Source organism: Falco biarmicus, chromosome 5 (genome assembly GCF_023638135.1).
Source record: "Falco biarmicus isolate bFalBia1 chromosome 5, bFalBia1.pri, whole genome shotgun sequence".
Lineage (NCBI taxonomy): Eukaryota > Metazoa > Chordata > Aves > Falconiformes > Falconidae > Falco > Falco biarmicus.
Window position 1 is genome coordinate 17,034,534 of NC_079292.1, and position 20,508 is coordinate 17,055,041.

The 20,508-nt window shown below is 35.8% G+C and overlaps 1 protein-coding gene across 1 annotated transcript in view; it reads left to right on the plus strand.

Annotated features, from left to right (window-relative positions):
• FBXL13 (F-box and leucine rich repeat protein 13) overlaps window positions 1–20,508 on the plus strand; it is a 95,425-nt gene that overhangs the window by 66,675 nt on the left and 8,242 nt on the right. Inside the window, 5 exon segments of the mRNA XM_056339691.1 lie at window positions 260–379; window positions 1,543–1,669; window positions 9,209–9,292; window positions 15,812–15,946; window positions 20,236–20,399. Coding sequence (XP_056195666.1) covers window positions 260–379; window positions 1,543–1,669; window positions 9,209–9,292; window positions 15,812–15,946; window positions 20,236–20,399 — 630 coding nt within the window.

Sequence of the window (20,508 nt, forward strand, 5' to 3'; positions counted from 1 at the left end):
AATGGAAGTTCTCATAATCTCCAACAGACTTTTTTTCAGAAAGTTCTGGTTTTCAGTATTTCCAAAGAGCAGCATCTTTTAATTGAGCCATTAATTATGCTGACTCCTTTTTGGGTTTAAAAGGCTACTTAAAAAATATCGTTATTAATTTCTGCTTATCTACAATGTAGATATATTATATATATCTACAAATTATATATTGACTTGTATGGAGTAGGAAAAATGCACATTATAAATATTGCCTACATTTCTCTTTTAGAATCAGTGATGGAGGTGTAAGAACATTTGTACAAGGTTCTTCTGGAGCTAAGCTAAGAGAGCTGAATTTGTCTAATTGTATTCATGTCACTGATGCTTCTGTCACAGAAACAGCACAAAGGTACAGTTGTCCACTACAATATTTTTCTAGTGTGGTTACACTTGCAGTGTATTTCTGATGTTGAAGTTCTTAATGTGTTAATAAATGGGTAAAATTATATAGCCAATTGTATATAGAAAATTGTACTAGATAAATGACCAGTCCCTCTTGGCATTGTGAGTCTCTTAAAAATGATCCATTATATAAAGGTGAATTCATCAATATAAATATGGAAACCTGAGAAGTCTTAATTTTTGGGGGGGAAAGTGCCTAAATGATGGTTGTCAGTGACAAAGCTGCATTAAAAGATTATTATGTAGAAGTCACATTTTGTAAACTCCATAAATATGTCTGCACAAACAGAAAACGCTCAATTGCTAAACCTCTTCAATTAGAGTTCCTCAGCAGGAGTATTGGTATTGGCAATTGAAAGATAATTTTTAAGTCTCCAGAGAAGATTGGAGTCAGTCTTTCCACTCCTTACTAGATCTCTCAGGAGGCCCCTGTTTATGCTTTCGTAGCAGTAGTTGTGAATAATGGTAGCATGCTTGCTGGTAAGCCAGGGAATGCCTTCTCTGTTTTAATGATGGAGTGTTACTCCTAAGGCTCTGAGCCTAAATGCACTGCTTTAGGAGTCACATTTCTTAGGTCTTCTGGTTTGATTATGAGAAGATACAGTTTATGGTGCTTACTTACGCAGTAAAATTCAGTTTCCCTTGTATGGTCAGTGAGTGCTGATGTGCAGAACCTGGCAATGTCTTCATTTGCTGTGTACCATTATTTACATTGCTGTAGCTGGGTGTGGGTACAGCCATGGGGTCCTGAATTCCGTCATTGCAGTGAGCTTTGAAGTTCCTCTGCAAGATATGAGAGATTTGGACATAGGAAAAAGACAAGCACCAAACTAATTAAAAAAATATTTTTATGTAATACATCTCCTTGATTTCCAAATTTTTATTTAATTTGATTGCTGTTCATGATTTGAAATATTTGTGATGCTTATGCATTATGATTAGAATCGTTGGAAGTGCCCATGTAAGCTAGGTTTCAGAAGTCTAGACTGCTTATTTTCATAGGTGCCCTGGAAAACACTTAGGAAGGGTTATTACAAAAATTTATTAGCTATACTACATTTCTGGAACAAAAATGGAAAACTGACAGTTCCGATTTTTTATTTAATTTAGACGTCATGAAATGACCTATCTAAATCTGTGTCACTGTGAAAATGTGACTGATGCTGGAATGGAAGCCTTGGGAAATATGGCGTCATTGATATCCATTGGTATCTCTGGAACCAGCATCTCAGATAAGGTATATATATAATTAAAGCATGAAGAATGTGTTTACTATGTATCTGGGCTTTCTGGAAAAAAAAAAAAAAAAAAAAAAAGGTAATAAAAATCCGTTCATTTAAAAACCTGCATGGATATGAAGCAGTGAAGTTGCAGTATCATTAAAACATATTTTAGAAACTTGAATAGCACAGTATTAGCCCATGTATAGGCAGTAACAAATCAAAGGTAATTCTTAAGCTGGGCAACTTTATGTTTGAAAGAGAGAAACAGAAACTGTCAGAAAGAGGAAGTCTGGCTGCTGTAAATGTGGTCTGAAAATAATGTTTATTAAACAGAATTTTTTTGCTTCAGGATGATTAGACCTGAGGAAAACTGAAAAATTGGTATTTTTAACATTTAAAGTCATAAAAATTGTGTTTTCTGTGCACTAGGTTTTATGGTGAAAACCCCTGCATATTAGCTCTAGCAGAGATGCTGCTCTACACTGTGGTCTAGAAAGTAATTGCTAGTGAAAGAATTACTAACAAGGTATCTTCGATGTGTCAAGTTGCTAAGACTGTAGAAAGCAAAATAGCTGGTGCAGGAGCCAGGTTAAACATCACAGGCCTCCACACTGGATGTTCTTGGCAGGTCCTGCCTTGTGCACAGGGTTCAGAGCCAGTTCTGCTGTTTCTTTTACTTCTGGGGCAAACTTTTCACTGAACTCAGAAATCTAGGAGAAACCTCATGAAGAAAACTTGCCATAGAGACTATTCATTCAGTCACTGTTCAAACAGAATTCTAAGAACTTTATTATTTGTCTCTAACACAGAGTTTGTGCAAAAGTAATTAAAATGTGGAAAAGTAATTAAAATGCCTGCATCTTTTATGGAGGCCTGAAAATAAAAAAAACAAGATTAAGCTAAATAACGAAGGTTGGGAAATCCAAGACAACTTCGTTTAATGTGATCATTTAAAATATCATGAAATTATATTGGAATGAAATTAATGCTGCCTTGAATTACAGTCTCACAATGTTTCAGCATAAATGTTTTCTTTCTCCTTGCCTGCCACAGCTAGTCTTTTAAAATGCTGTGTTGCTTCTTACTCCAGTTTTCACATAGCACAACCCGTGACCTTGGCAATAAGCCAAACTGTTTTGCTTACACTACATTTCTGAGGCTTTCAGTTTTCTCTCTCCCACAAGATGATAAACTAACCCGGAAATCGACCATTTATCATTTTTGTAATTTCTGAACTGATTGCTAGTACTAGCTACAAAACTGTTACGGTTTTTGCTATTTGCTCTGTTTAAGTAGGTTACATACATACATACATAATAAATACATTCTGTCATCTTAGAACTTTGATACAAGAATATCTAGTAGTCTGCTTTGTAACAAGCTGCTATTTGTATGCTTTGACTTTATATTACATGTTTTATTGGCATATAGAGGAATAGTAAGATCTCTTTCAATTCAGACTTTGTAAGTATTTTTTTAAATGTAAAAATGTAACAGAGAATACAGCTTTTTATGTGCAGTAGTCAACACCATTATGCTGTGCTGCTAAAGAAAAATTGTAAGGCTCATATGCTTTCCTGCAGCCTGTGAAATAGATCTCTGTTGCTTTTGCTATCTTGCTATTTAGCGTGAAAAACATAGAATGTGCAACATAGATTTGCACTACACAAGAATTTTCATTTCTGTTTTTTTCAAATGACAGCAGAATCATTCTGCTCATCAGAGCAGAGCAGAATTTACAGCAGTAAGAGTGACATATACATAAGGAAAGGATAGGGGAGAAAAGATACAGTAGAGTCAGATTTTCTTACAGATTTGTGTCTCAGGTATGACTGACTTAATCAAAATGGAAGGTTTTTTCCACTGTTGGTGCCTTCCTCTTACGTAGTTACTCTGATGTCCAAGAAATGAAGGTTCCTGTTGTGTTGTGTCTTTCATTCAGGAATTTGTTGCATTTGGAAGAAATATATCGACTCTTAGAATTGTCCCTGACAAGAGATCTTGTAACAAAGAAATAAATAAAAAATTTACAGTACCCTATGGATTTTCAGTAATTAAAAATGCAGTGCTAATAAGAAATACATGAAAAATCTTTCTCATGTTTGGAGAGGTTTATTATCCTTGCCCTGAGTCGACTCCTAAACAGAAAGTCTGGGAAAAAAAAAAAAAAAAGGCTGCATACGTTCATTTTTCGATATTGTGTGGGAAGTTAGGCATTTTACATAGAGAGAAAATGCCTAGGCAAATTTATAAACACAAAGCTAGAATAAGGCAAGTAATTCATTGGAGGCTTAAGTTATATGTGTGCTTAAGTGTCTTGCTAAGTAAGTCAAAGACCATGCATTAATAAAACCAAATGTCATCCAATGAAGATGGATGTCAATTTTATGCATATGGGAAACTGGTGGCATGCTGAAGAAGTTACAGTCCTTTTCTCATTAGGGCTTTAACTATATTGGGTTTACTCTTATAAATCACATAACTTTAAATACACCCCCCAAGTACATTTTGAATATTAATTTAGTCAGTTATTTTAGCATTCATCCTTTTACATTTCTGAAAATATTTCCTTCTTTATTTTAACTTGATTTTTTAAAAAACAAATAACACACATTTTTAAGTCTCAATAACTTTTAACAATGGGAAGAACATTTGTTCCATTTTTGTCATCCTGAAGTACTAGAAATCGGTTTCTTACAGTTGAAAACAACTTAAAAGACACTTAAAAATGAAAAGATTTGCAACCTGGTGACAGCATTTCTTTTTTAAACAAAAACCTGCAATGACAGAGCAAAGATACTGAGTTCTTTGAAAAAACCCAACCTTTACTTTCTTTGAGAAAACTCCCTTTTTCTTCCAGCTAGCTTCCCATCCCTCATTGTTTTCCCTCACGTTTTGCTCTTCTAAACTCCCTGAAATAGGGACCACAATGTTTTCAATTGTGAGGATGGTAAATACATTCATGAATGCATAGATAATATCACAAGTCATTTTAGATACTATTGTAAAGGTATTTACAATATGTGCAGCTTTTATTATGGAGCTGGAAACATTAGCATTTAGGACTAAAACCTATTACTCTTTCTTATAATAGCAGACTCAGTGGCAATGTTTCCATCAGTTAGGGAAGCAGTTTTAGTTATAAGCTTTGTTCTCATACTCTCCGTATTTTTGTTACAATGTCTTGAACTTTTTCTGGTGTCTGTATGATATGGCTTTGGCAGCTTTGCTCCAAGTCTGAGAGTCTGAAAGTGTGCAGCTGCCTGGCTTTCCTCATTCTGACACAAATTGCTGATGCATATGGCCTGGACCACCCATCTTCTTGAGACTTTAATAATCAAATTAAGTATAGAAGTGTCAGGACATTTGAAGAAAGTGTCTTAAGTCAAGCAGGATTTAGACAGAAAAGCATAGCAAAGAATGATAAAAGGAATTCTGAAAGAAATTAGTTGCATCCATCAAAACAGTAGATGCCCTGACGTAGACTCAGGGAAGCTTAATATCAGTGGTGAATTATATGCAGTGTAATAATGAGAGATAAAATAATACCCTGAAACATGAAAAAGAGTAAAATACTTTAAAAATGGGAAGAACCCTGATACACTTCTGAAATCAAAGATTAAAAGGAAATATGAAGTATACAGGGAAGTATTCTTCTGCATTTTCTTCTGCAATGACTGTCACGCATGAAATTCTCTCTCACAATGATCTAAGCCTCCATTCTGTCTTCTGACTGAAATGCTTCCTCCAGAATTATCTGTGGCATCAAGTCAGTTCATCAGTCACAGAATTTTTTGTGCACTATGTATAAGTTACTCTTTAAAGTTAAGGATAATTTGGAATCATGGGGAACTCTGGAGTAGTGGTTATATGGATGTATAAACAGTTATCTCAACTTTGTTTTCTTATGTGTCCACACTTAATAATCTTCAGATTCTGGCTGGTCCTGAAAGCCAGGCTGCAACATAAATATTTATTAATATTTTAAAAATAAGTTACCCAAGTGGCAATTTAGCTTGCCACAGTTACCTAATTTCTTTGCATTTTTAGTGGGATTCTGAATCTACAGTGACTTGAACCCATAGCCTGGCTCCACATTTTGGTCTGTTAGAAAATCAGGCCAGCAGAACTGGGGAAGAGCCTTGTAAAGGTTAAGCAAAAAATACGATCATGTCTAATAGATATAACCAGCAACAGACTGCAAATGAATTAGTTGCAATGGATTTCCAAAGGAAAGGATGTGACAAATCCTATGCATTCCCAAGGCAGGGAAAAGGAATTGTTAAAATATACTAAAGTGGGCTCTAAATTCGTATATTAGCACTCCAGTTTGCTTGGGAGAATAGAGAAAGAGAGAATTTAACCTGGAGACTTAGAAACTTAATTCTGCATAAAAACAGGAAATACTAACACAGAGTCATTATAATCAATGACAGATGTGCCAACACCATGAGTCCCAATGCAAATCAGGAGGAATTAAAGGTATTTAGCAATGTTGAAAATTTGGCTCAATATTTTTACAGTATATTTCGTTACAATGGAAGCCCTGTTGTCTGGACTTAGTCTTAAGAAACGCAGGCAACTGTATTTCATAAGTTATGATCTGGACTAACTGCAAATGGTCTTAGGTGTAGAAATTAAATTTTATGGCATGCTATGTTCCTGTAAACAGATCTGACCCACCTTTGGTATTGGAAATTGGTATGGGAAACAGTATGGCCACATTTGCTTAAGAAGTTACCCATTTCTCAGAAGGTTTTTGCTATCTGAAACGGAACTTTGTTCTGTCACATACATATTGTTATTAGCAAAAGCATACTGCATGATAGGAATCACATTCTTCTCTTCTAGTGTTTGATCTATTAAACTGGTGCCTGGCTGTGGCTAATCTATGCAGAAATCTGAGCATTTTAGAGGGTAGGTTGAGTCATTTAATATTAAATGGCTCAGAAATGGAAGGTAGGAGATACCTCTTAAGAGCTGTCTTCTAAGATTGGAGTCACTTTGAGGTCAATCTGTTTGGGGTATGAACAGGAAGTAACATCTGTGTATCTCTGGAACATAAAGATACATTACAGATGCTGACCTTTCAGATTACAAAGAGATATGTGAACAGAAATCTCAGAAGTTGAAAATAGTGTAGCACATGGTTATTGTTAGTGAGAGACAGTACATTCATTGCAGTCTGCAGTTGAAAGGCAGACTTGCAGCTTGTGAATATAAATAATAAAGAGTTGTTCTTTGCTATGCCATAGCCACAAATAACTTTCGTCTTTAGCAAGTGAAGACCCTCACTGACTGGTACAATCAATACTCATTTTCTTAGCTCAAAAACCATAGTGAAATAATAATAAATGATGATCTATAAATGTTTGTAGGCCTCATGTAATAAAGTAAATCAAACAGAACAAAAATTGCTTGAGAAAAGCAGCTGTTGGAGAGGAATAAAGGAGTTTCTTTTAAAGTTGTTTTCTAAATGGAAATGGTAATACATGCTATACAAGAGATGCAGGACAAAGTCTTCCCTTTCTCCATCGCAACAGAAGATTGATCCAAGATATATGGGGTGATTTCTTGATGTTAAAGAGGAAATATGTTTTTGGAGACACATAGAGTGGGTGGGTGATCCTAGTCTGTATGTTGCACAGTATTTGTTTTGCTAGCATCTATTTCCAGGAGTCCCAATGACAATATGATTGCTCTGAGCATATCTTTCAAAAATGTTGGGAGGCTTAGTATAAAAGATGGAAGTCTCTAGAAATAGGTTAGTGTTCTGAATGGGCATCCCTGATGGTATTTATGAGAGAATACTACTGAGTAAATCAGGAAATATAATAAAACTAGTGATAATTGGCTCCTTTGTATGTATGTTAGATACAAAAATAATAGTTAAAAGATTTATACACACAAAACTTTCTGTGTAGAGCTTGTTTGAAGATGTTTATTTTTAGAAACATAAAAGTTTTGTAGTTTTTGTATGTAACAGACAATTCCTAATGGCATTCCTTGTCTTCCATGTCTTCACGCTTTCCCTTCTCAAATCTGGAATTATTAATGAAACATCTAAAAGGAGACCTTAATTTTAAAGGGGGGAAAAAAAAGAAAGTTGTTCTGTGATTCCATGTCATGCTAGTCATATAAAATTATTACAAATTAGAACTTTGAAGTCATAGCAGCATTAGTTGTCATGTAGCAAAAAAATCTTTATAATATTCTTTAATATTTTATTATCAAGTACGTTAAAGTCATGCCACTTTTACATAAAGAAAATGCAAGAAGAAGTTATGTCCGTAAGGTCACACCTATAACTATCAGTGTCTGCTGTAAGGAATTCAAGTTCTGACATAAACACATTTGGGGTTTAAGTACATAACTGTTTTTTTGTCTGGAATGGGAGTGCTCTGCCCAAAAAAAATTGAACTCTGTAGATTTTCATGAAGCTGTTGAAAGTAATGCTCACCACATAACTGCGTCTGCTGAGAAAAATGCAAATATCTTTGTTTTCACAAGTAGCCAGGATTGGAAATCTTTTTGATTGTTCCATTTTTTTTTTTTTATTCAGCCTGTGAGATTTCAGGAATTTGCAAAATTTGAACACCAGCCACACTCTTCCAGCATTATCATTACAGTGTCCACATCTGCATTCCAGACACTATGTTCACGTGCTTATTTTTTCAGGATGATATTTCCTCTTTGTGCAGTGCTGTTTGCTGCCTAATTGTAGATAATTTATTAACCATACAGAATAAAGCAACAACTTTGTTTTTCAGCAGAATTTACTGTCATTATTGATACGAAGCACAGAGATATTCTGCTGTGACTATCAAAATATATTTTACAAAATCGGTATTTAATTCTCCTTCAGGTTAGAGAGTTTAGGATCAGAACATGGTCTGGTTTCCTGGTGTACAAGCAGTAAAAATCACAAAGCATCTTCAGATCCTTTCGCACTCCTAAAACAGGAATTGCCCAAGTTTTCACCTTCCTGTTGTCTTGAATATGGGGGTTGTTCATGCACCTAGGAGAGTGACTGCACCATTTCACATATGGTCTTGTACCATAGCTGTAGTCGTAAAGCCCTTACTGGTAAGCAAATTTTAAAGGTGGCAATTTTAAGATATTATTTGATCTTCCAACAACAACAATAACAAAAAAGAATTTTGAAAAGTTCTTTCAAACCCAAATTTTGGAGGAGATTTGTAGATGTATTTTGCTTTATGAGAGTCTTGGTCTGTGTCCTGTGGAAATATTTCACGCCATGCTACTTTTCTTCAGTTTCTTCCTTTCTGAACAGGTAGGAAAATCTAATTTTTTGCTTTCTCAATTGAATTATTTCTGCAAAGAATTCTTAACCCTTGGTCATGCTTCAAGCAAAAAATTGGAGGATAAACTATATGCATTCTGATGAAGAGAATTTCTTAAAAGATGCTGTAATTCTTAGAAGCTTTAATATAGAGACATTGGTTATTATTGACTCCCTTAACATATTAAAAGTAATTACACATAATTGCATGTACTGATTTTTAAGATTTTTTTTTTTTGGAATATTGTAGGGCTTGAGAGCCCTTGGCCACCATGGAAAAATAAAGGAACTTTCTATATCAGAATGCAAAAACATCAGTGATACTGGGATTCAGGTAAAACTTCATCTCTTTTCTTGGTGTTTCCTGGAAGCCTCTCTATTTCTTCAAATTAACCATGCCCAAAACTGATCTTATTTAACTCTACGTGTCATCATTCATTCTTCATTACACCATTCTACACTCTCACTCTTACAAATTACTCTCCCCTCTTGTTGCTTTCCATTTTTTATTCCCTCCATGATGTGTCTTGAATTCTGCTTGACTCTGAAATTCACTCCATAAAAGCCTTAATTTCTGCTGAATTGTACTGTGCAAATTGCAATCTAAATTGCTGATACTATAATTTCTTTCTTACTCCACAAATCCTTCACCAATTTCTGTCTAAAACATACTGTTCTCATCATTGGTGTGAGCTTTTAGGTCTTGCTGTCTTTAGGTCTCTGCTTCTTTAGTCAGTCATTTGTTGAATGCCGTATTTAGATGACTTGGCATGCCTAGCTCAATGGAATAGTTGAATTTCTTTTAGTCTGTTACACTTGATTCCTCATGTGCTCTTGATATATTGCTAGACATCATTATCGCTTAGTGATACAAAAATATGTCTCAGTATACCTCTAAAGGCCTATTTCTTACCAGCATAAATGATATGATTACTATGATTAAAACCAACAAATTATATTTCAATAAGAAATGCATGTGCATCTTCTCCAGATTATAGTCTTAGCTCTTTTATGGGAAAAGCATCTCAAATTGAACTGTGTCATTATTTGAATAAAGCCTTTTAAAATGTCCTAAAAAAACTTCAAAAGCATAATTTATTCATATCTAATGATGAAATTAATCTGCTAGAAAAAGTACTACATGTATTTTAAGCTAGATGTTTGAAATACTGATTTCTTGTTCTAAAGATCTCATCATGCTCACAGCAAGACGTCTAGTGAACCTCGCTAAACTTTATTATTTCCATTGGTTTTCCTTTTTAAAATGATTATTATATATAGTGGTTTTCAAATTTAAATATTATATCTGAGCAATATAAATCTAGATACTGTTCTTAAAATAGAAATATTAGGTTAAAACACATAGTGCTTAGTGTTCTGATCTCATACTTAGCTTATGGACTTAGAAATTTCCCAGGGTCAATAATCTTTATAAAGTAATCAGACAGGAAATTAATTACTTTGTAGAAAGGCAACCTACCAATTAACGTTGCCACAAAGGCAGTTATTTACACTGATGACAAGTTATGAAATTACACCGTGAGAAAATACTTTTTCTTTTGAATAACCAGCAAAGAAATATTAATACTAATACAGTACTTTAATTTCATTTTGCAATGTTTATACTTTCTTTAATATTTCTGATTTACTGACTCTTGCTTTTTAAAAATGAAAGTCAATGAGATTTGCCATCCAGATTCTTACTAGATTTACACTATCATCACAGCAGTAACTACATACTAAATTCTGATTTATTAATACTCATTGTCTTGTTTTGGTAAAGTCAGTTATTTGGTATCAGTGTAATTCTTTTTATGGGTAAAGCACTGAATTGGAAACTGGAAAAGATTCAGAGAGGGTAATAAGGATGATCCATAAAAGGAACAGATAAGTAAGGAAGGAACCTGCAGTCTGGAAAGGGGGTGGCTGGGGGAATACGACTGAGATCTGTTCAATTGCAAGTGGCATGAGAAGGGTGGATAGGGTCAACTTTTGCTTTTTACTTCCATATATAACCTAGTGGGCATGAAATGAACCTAGTTTGAAAATTGAGAAGGAAGGAAAGGAGATGGCTGTTGCCAAAATGTATAGTTAAACTGTGAAATTCTGTATCCTCACAGGTTGCTTGAAGTTTACCTCAATCCTTATGGACATTTGACAAATTCAATACAATTGCATAGATTTACTGCTTTGTGCTTCAGAACAATATAAGAAATAAACGCTAGTTGGTAACTTTACAGTGGAAAAAAGAACCATCCATCTTGTTAGGAAGGACAGAGGATTTACATCCAAATAAGAGCACTGTTTTCTGTAACTGCAAATTGTTTCTAACCATATGTAACAGAAATGCTTTAATAGTGGTTTTTTAATTATATCAATTTCATGCCCATAAACAGTTGCAGTTCATAAGGCTGCAGGTACAGGCAATGCCATCACATAATCCCAGTCTTCAGCTTCTACATTTTTTCCATTATAAAGCTCCAACATCCATCATTTTATAGCCATATACTGTAAGAATGAGTCAGTTGTTGCTGTACCACAAGGGATGCATCTGGATTGAATCTTGTTACCCAACATACACGTCAGGCCATTAGGATGTGCTTCTTTTAGGAATAATTCTGAGTAGCCACTCATGAATGTTCTGTGTAAAGTTCCATGTTTTTAACTAAAACAATGATCAAGTATGTACATCTTGTGTACCTCATGGAAAGTCATGTAGTGCCAGCGCTGCTGCTTTCGAATATTCACTTCTGCATTGTGCTATGCTTATGGCTAAGAAGCTATTTTAGTTGTCTCACTACACAGAGTAAGTTCAAAAAAAGACTGTGAAAAAAGAAATGTTCATGCTTTCCTTGTTATCCGTATGAATTTGAACTTTTTTGAGGAAGAAAGCATTAGCAGGGAGTACATGTAGGAGTTACAGAAGCCATGTTGTCAAGGTTCCAGGGAGGGCAGAAGAAGAGGTATGAAGTAACTCAGAACAAAATGGCAAATCCTTTTTTGCAAGTTGAAACTGAAGGATATGAGTTTATGGAAAATTTGCAGAGAGTAACCCCATTGTATGCTGCATGACTTGTTATACTTTGATTATATAAAGAATATTTAAATAATGTAAAAAGAAAATGCATATTAAGAGGGCTTTACTAACACTGTTAGGTAAATTGCTGGGAAGTTATACATTAACTAAATAATATAACCAAAAATAATATAAACAGAAATAATGTTGACTGTACAGTGTTCATTCTTTTACTTGTTACCACTTTATTGTTTACAGTAAGTAAATGTTTATGTGATCACCTATTTTGTAAATAGGAACTTTCCTCATTCATAACTCAGATGTTGCTCACTTAATGAGTAGCAATTTAGTATTTCCATTGATGTTTGTGTGTGTTCTCAGGCCTTATTTACACAGAACTAAAATTGTGCACATAGGTTAGAAAATTTTGTTATTTCTTTCATATGCTATTCTATTCTTTATAGTGTCTAAATGTTTTGCAAACATTATTTATCTTTGCATCTTCAAAACCTCTTTTGTAATTTTCTTTTTAGGCATAGAACCAGGGATGCAGAGATGAAGAGAGCAAACAAAGTTCCATTCCCTTTGATTGCAAATATAAATTTAGTGCTACATGCAAAATAATGTAGTAGACTTAAAGTTAAGAGCAAATTCAGAACCTAACTTTGAAGGATATTTTAAATATGTATGTAGACAATCTATGCCAGTAAAACCAAGATAAACATATCTCACAGGCATTGAAATATTGGCTTGAGCTTGTGTTACATACCCTAGATGAGAATGTAGCGGTTAAGTCATCACATCTGAGGCCTAATTCTGAAGAGAATGCAGTTTCTTTTACACGTGGATAAAAAACATTCAGTTACTGGGTTTAGAATGTTTCTGTATTGTAGGTAACAAATAGCCTGTAGAGCTAAGATTGAAATAGGAAAGGTACATAAGCCAAATAATATAAATTCTTATTTGTTGACTCTATCCAGTCCTACTTAAGTTAAAACATTGATTGATATTTTAGTATTTTTGTAAAGTAAAACAAGAACCCAAAGCCCAAGAAGCACTGCCTTGTTACAGCTATACAGATAGATAGGAAAAAATAGAAGCTAGAGTGAGGAGACAGACAAAAAGTTTTAAAATTCCAGTCTGTGAAACAAATTTCAGACTTCATGAGTTTCTTTTAATCTGTTTAGGTAAGACTTATGAAAAAAACAGCAATGTGTCAAAGGCAATAGTCTGATTACTACAGATTTTTTTAAAGAATGATAAATACGTAGTATTTGTGCATGATAAATATGTGCACTTGTGTGTCTCTGTGTGCATGCACATGTCTTACTTATCAATGTGGTCCTTAGCCTGTTTACCTCAGGACTAATTCTTTAATGTTTTGAAAAGCTTTGTGCAACCAGTGTTTTTTATGCAATCTACTGTATAAGTATTTCCTTCTTTCCCCTACAGAGGTAGAATTTCCATTCCAGTAAATGACAAATTACATTGGTCTTAGGCCAAGATTAGCAGGCCTGGAAGTTCAGCTCAGTGACAAGTTTAAGGCACCTCACTGTGGTTTTAGGCTAGACATCACAGAAGAGGAGAGATTCTCACTGAAGCTAAAGCTTTGCTTGCGTGGCAAAATGTGATGTTCACATCATGGCAGCATTAGGTGAAGAAATGCAATTTTAGGTTGTTTTGTTCTTGAGTTAACAAATCTGCAGGCTCTTCAAGAGACTGTTTCCACAAACTCAAATAATGATCTACCTTCCCCTTCTCTTTGTAGGCCTAGAAGTAAATATTTTCAGGTTTGAAAAAAGATTCAGGCCAAAAAGTAAACAAAGTTTCAGAGTGCAAAGGAGAAAAGTATATTTTATGAATGTGTGGCCTTTCATAGGAGTTTCATTGCAAACAATGAATGTGCATAGCACGCCAAAGTTGTAACTACCCATGTTTCATGAAAAGCAGTTTTATGTGGGATTCTTTGATACTGTTTAAAATACACACTTTAATGTGCATTTTGACAAAAATTTTCATTTGTCTTTCAGAGATGCAAGTATCAAATTAAGATGAAAAATACATTAATACATTTTGTTGGTCAGATTGTCCCTTTGTCTTTCAGTTGGCCTTGTAGAAGAGATCATAGAAAAAGTATTAATGTAAAAATTAAAAAACTCATGTAGTAGCTGTAATGTCTTAATAATAGGAGTAATAATAACAGCAATAGTAATGATAGTACTAATAATACTGCTTTACACCTATTTATCACTTGCCATCTGCAGGTCACCAAATGTTTTGTAAACAGCTCTTGCAATTTCATAATGTGTGAAGTTATCTCTGTTCCATTTTTATATTATAAGCTGGGCAAGGTCACTGAACCATTTGATCTGTTATTTTCCAAAATGATCTGTTTTACAGAGCATATAGAAAAGCTAATACTTGAGTTACATATATGCTGGAATTGAAGTCAGTAGGACCCGCAGGTGCTTATTCACCTGCATTCTCCATTCACTCTAAACATGAGGACAGAAATTGTAGTCAGCAGGTATCACAGCAGGAATTAGATGGCACTTCAGCCACAGTTACCTCGCCTGAACTACACAGAGCAAATCAGAAGCCTGAACTCCTGAGTGACAGTCATAGCATTATAGAATCATGGAATGGTTTGGGTTGGAAGGGACCTTAAAGACCACCCAGTTCCAACCCCCCAGCCATGGGCAGGGACACCTGCCACTGGACCAGGTTGCTCAAAGCCCCATCCAGCCTGGCCTGGAACATTGCCAGGGATGGGGCAGCCACAGCTTCTCTGGGCAACCTGTGCCAGTGCCTCAGCAGCCCCACAGTGAAGAGTTTCTTCCTTAGATCTAGTCTGATTCTACCCTCTCTTAGATTAAAGCCATTCCCCCTTGCCCTGTCACTACAGGCCCTTGTAAAAAGTCCCTCTCCAGCTCTGCTGTTGGCCCCTTTAGGTACTGAAGGCTGCTACAAGGTCTCCCAGAGCCTTCTCTCCTCCAGGCTGAAAACCCCCAACTCTCTCAGGCTGTCTTCATAGCAGAGGTGCTCCAGCCCTGTGGCCCGCCTCTGGACTTGCTCCAACAGGTCCATGTCTTTCCTGTGCTGAGGACTCCAGAGCTGGATGCAGGTGGGCTCTCACACAAGTGGAGCAGAGGAGCAGAATCACCTCCCTCGACCTGCTGGCCATGCTTCTTTTGATGCAGCTCAGGACATGGTTGGCTTTCTGGGCTGCAAGCACACATTGCTGGGTCACGTTGACCTTATCATCAATCAACACTCCCGAGTCTTTCTCAGGGCTGCTCTCAATCCATTATCCACCCAGCCTATCCTAATGTGCTTGGGATTGCCCTGACCCAGTCCTGAGATTCTTACCCAATTGTTATCAAGAAAATAATGTAATTTATACACATAGAGTTGTTTGTTCATTTTTTTTGGGGGGGGGGGGGGAAATAAAAGAGAAAAGTTAATATACACAATAATGGGCATTTCCAGAGAGTAAAATAAATGTATTTGGGGCTGGTCCTTTAAGCACAAATTTTAGGTTCTGGGTTGTGCTCAATTTAGAGAACCCAAATTCAACATATAGAACTGATATGAATGTTGGTCTAATGAACATGTAATATAATATATAAGCAATGGAAAATAGGCTTTTAATGAATCTCTTCTTTTTCTAGTGATATTCACAGCCAATAGCTGAATGACTTTACTCCTAATAAAGGGTACCTAGAAGACTGAAGTACCTGAAGTGGGTCAAAGGATTATGTAATTGTATCATAAACTGAGAAAAATAAGAGTAGGCATGTCACCCAAGACTGATTGGTTTGTTTGTTTCTCTTTCAGGAGTTCTGCAAGGGCACACAGTACCTGGAACAATGCCATGCCTCTTGCTGCCCTCAGCTGACAGATGAAGCTGTGAAAACAATGGCATTTCACTGCCGCAGACTAACATCTGTCAACATAGCGCGTTGCCCAAAGGTTTGTATAGGAAATGGGGCTATAGTTCTGGGACTACTATTGTGAAGAAGTACTTCATACTGAACTCAGAAATTTGACCTGCTGGCATCTGTGTCTTGTCACAAGTCTACAACATACTCGACTAATTCAGAAATCAGAGCTTAAGTTCAGCTGATTTTCCATGAGTTTCAAGTTCCCAGACTTGGCTCTTGAGAGTGTTTGGTGTTCTTCTAGTGGCTGCAGTTAAAACTGAAAGTGCCCGTACTGTATCAGGTAAAAGTTTGTCTCTCCAGGGGTTGATGGCTAGGGAAGGGTGAAGAGAGAAGAGCTTTTAGTGATACTTCCTGCAAATACTTTCTCAGCCTCTGGTGTTTTGGGTGCTTCTAAAGGGTAGTGTTCTTTGTTTTAATAACTCTTGGTATTTTCATGCTTTATTTTTTCCAGTACTCTTTCTGAACCCAGGTAAAGCATAAAATGGGGCATGAGAACCTTATACCTGTGGTCTTACATGGTAGGGCAGTTGCTACTTTGAAAATAGCAGTAATGCTTAAAAGCTGATGCACTCAGAGATGTAAATTAATGCTTAATGATTTTGAAGATTCTAAGCCTAAGAAACTAAGTCCTTTGGAAAATAAAATGTATTAAGTATTTGAATAACTTACCTATGGAAGGGAGTCTTCCTCAGGCTGTTTTTTATAGTCAGTGGAGAGAATTGTTCCTACAAAGCATCAGTCAGGGAACCTTTCCTCAGGTCTTTGAGAAGCCCCATCTCCCTACTGACTACAAGGAGACTCACAATAATAGTCATCCCATGGCTATATGAATATTCCCTTCATATGCAAGTTAATGTAACAGTTTTGCAGTGGTTTCCATTGTCACTGGTGTGCTTTGGTGCATCTGATGTGGTGTTTGTGTTTAGTAGGTATTTATTACCAATAAAACCATGTGCAGTTGCAGCCATATTCAATTAACTAACATCTCTTTGGGAAAGCTGATCAACTAATTTTCATTTAGGTTGTCTAGATATCTGACCCCCCCACCCCCCAACCCCAATTATTTCCATCTATTAACTTCTTTAGATTAAGTTTCCTCTGTAGAGAAACTTAGTTCCTTCTCTACCATGACCTTATACTATAGCATTTTTGCTTCCTGTATTTTCTGTATAATTTCTTTTTGACTGAAGTCTTGCATCTCAGTTATCTTTTTCCTGTATCAGAATGTATTCCTTTTTGAAATCATTGAATTTATGAAGGCCTAAATCTTCCTCCCTGTACTTTCTGAATTAATACCTCTAGCTTTTGTGCATTTAATCATTTCTGTGATTTTAATTATTTTCTTCAATAGCAAAAACAAGTGCTTGCTGCATTTTGGCAATAAGCATTCAAATGCAATTTTAAAAGTGCTGATTTAATTTTTTTTTTTCAATTTCATGAAAAAATGTATTGCAATGTTGCTTCCATCAGTATCAAGGGGGAATAGACCAAGTTTATTACTACTATTACCAAGTTTTTCTTGAACTATCCTTTACAATTTCACCCTATTCATTGGACCAGTTTCCTCCTTTTCTTCTGATGTGCCCATGTCCTGTTTCCTTCCACAGTACGTTTGCAGACATCTCTTGTCCCTGCCTTCCTCCAGCACCCATCTCCATAACCCTTGACTATCCTTTCAGTCCTCCACACAGTCCTTATGTCCTCTTATTCACTGCAGTGGCTGAACACATCCTCCTGGCCAAGTATTTGACATGACTTGGCTGACTAGTTAGTCAGCCTGAAATTATAGATAGTCTGATCGATTTATTTGCATTCCAAAAGTTCATAAGTTTCTCAGCCTCCAGGCCAAAACCCACAGGCTGTGTTTCAGATCTGGCAGGCCATGGAAGTTGCTCTGTGTTTTACAAGAGCCCTTGGTTTGTTATCTTACAGATACCTACTGTACACCATTAATTATTATATGCATGAGTCTCAATCTCCTGTATCCGTTGCTTTTAGATCGATATTAAGCTTTTTTTTTCCGTAATAACAGTGATTATAGAAGTTATGCATGGAGATCTTCCCAGAGCAGTTCAAGTTAGGTAGTGTTGCAATCAGTCTTCTCTGCCACGCTTTCCACTACACCTTGTATGCCAACACAGAAAAACAAAACCAAACCAAACAAACCCCTCTACAAAATGGCAGTAAATACATTTAAGCTGGTAATTGGGAGAGTTTCTGATTATCAGAGCAGGCAGTGTATTGTAAAACAGCAGGGAGACAGAGGCAAAGTATTAAGGAATGTTAGGATGGGTGTTGGTAAGCGAATGAACTGGGTCATATTTTGTAGTTCCTGCAAATTGGAACAAGAAGTAGACTCCATGACCTAGTAATGCCCTTCCAACACTTTGTTCCTAGATGGTATCTTTTCTTTAAACAGTTATAAAGCCAATCTGTTAACTGCTAATACCCTACTATTTTCAGCAAAGAACATTAAGACTTTTCTAAATAAGCCTACATATAAGTTTACAAGTCTTTTTTTGACTTGAATCCAGCTTGCAACTCTATAAAATGAGATGGGTACACCTGTGGATGTTAAAACTAATGGGTCTTTCAAATCCTTTGGCAATCTCTAGTGTAAATTGAGGGCATCCAGCTGCTAAGTAAGGAAATATTTTCCACTCAGAAACTGTTTAAAAATGGTCAGGAGATTAAGAATACATTCCAAAGGATATATGCTAATATGTCTGACAGTCATGTCCTGCAACATCAGCTATATTATATTAAAAAAAAAGAATTAAAAAAAAAATCATAGCAAGAAAACATGGGGAAAAGTCAATATAGAAATATATGACCATTAAGAGTGTTTTGGCAATGTGCTATGCAGGTTACTCTAAAATTAGAAGAGCTGATCACTTTAATATATCTACTTGGGCAAATTGTCTTTGAACAAACTCCACTGGCTTCAGTGAAATCGCAGTAAGCCTCCCTGTCATATGTCCATATACCAAGGACAAGTACAAGTCATTTTGCAAATGCTGATACTATAAAATATTCAGCAGTGCAGTTCTGAGTCTTATGCAAGGAATGAGCCCAATTCAAGAGTAATTCTTATTTCATAGGAAAAAAATGAAGTTGCTGTAGGAAACATATCCTACACATGAAAAACTACAGCAAAAAATGAAAATAAATCTGTGGTTAAATGAATCAGCTATTTAAATAGCAAAGTTCTGAAGACACAGTTTGATGGGCAATGAATTCTGTAATTTAGTCCTCTAAAGGGAATAGGATTGAGTGTATGATGAACACAGATTTCTCTTAAATGCATCTGATACCGATTACTGACTTCAGAGTCAGCAACTTCTTTTTATTTCAACAGGAATATTGATCTATTTATTAATCTATTAATCTATTAATCTATTGCAGATCTTAATATTCAGCATATAGCTAAATCTGGAATAAGCAAAGCACACGATTATTCCAGAAAGATTGTATCGTGAGATAGTGTGCTAATTTTCTGTTCCATAACCCAAAGTCCCAGCTTCATCTTGCTTCCCTGTCCCATTTAGATTCTCATGAGATTGGCTGTTTAATGCAGATGGAGCCCTCGTCTCTCTTTCCACCATCCCACTCCACTGATTTTTAATTAAGTATCTTTAAAAGGTCTTTAGTATGTCCCCTCTTGATTTTTGATCCTGACTGAACAAGGTAATTCAAGTATGTGCATAATGTATTCTTGACTGTTTCCACTGAGGTCGGTGGTGCAATTAAGTAGCTTGTAGGACTGCTTATGCACCTTCAAGACTACGTCTCATGTTTTTCTCAATTGTGATTTCCAGCATTAATAGCAATGAATATCAGTTTAGAAAAATGGAATTGTGAGGTGAAACTAAGCAGAAAAGAAACAACAATACATCAAAAAGATCTTGGTGTGAGACACTGATTTGTAACAATGAACTGAGATATAGACTGGTATTACTGAACTGTAAGTGCAGCCCCATAGTTTAGGGAGAACAGTGCACAGCAGATAAGGCTAAAGGCTTATATCTGCTACAAGCAAACTCATGAGGCTGGGGAATTTAAACCATTATGATTAGGTAAAAAAAATCCCACTGGAATCACAGTTAACTAATATTTAATATACTCCTGATACTTAAGTGACAGTTCCTGTAGAGCCTCTTGCAGAGTCAGAATTCTGCTGTGCCAGAGACTTTACTTCCACAAAGTATTTTAAAGCATAGTTTTCCCACAAATCAGACACTAAAATTGTGCTCTGTGGTTTTTTCGTTCAACTACTCAGTAATCTAATTTCTGTGTATCTTGTTGCTTCATTGACAGATGACTGATACCTGTATCCAATACTTGGCTGCAGCCTGGCATTATCTCCACTTCTTGGATGTCTCAGGTTGCATTCATCTTACTGACAAAGCACTGAAACATCTTTGGAAATGTTGTAAGCAACTCCAGATTCTCAAGATGCTGTACTGTAGAAATATTACCAAGTAAGAGGATATTTCATAATCTTAATTCAGAGGTGGTTGTAAACCCAAAACCATGAGGTTTTTTTCTTCATTGGCATCATGGTGCCATACTGGGTATCTGGCTTGAGCC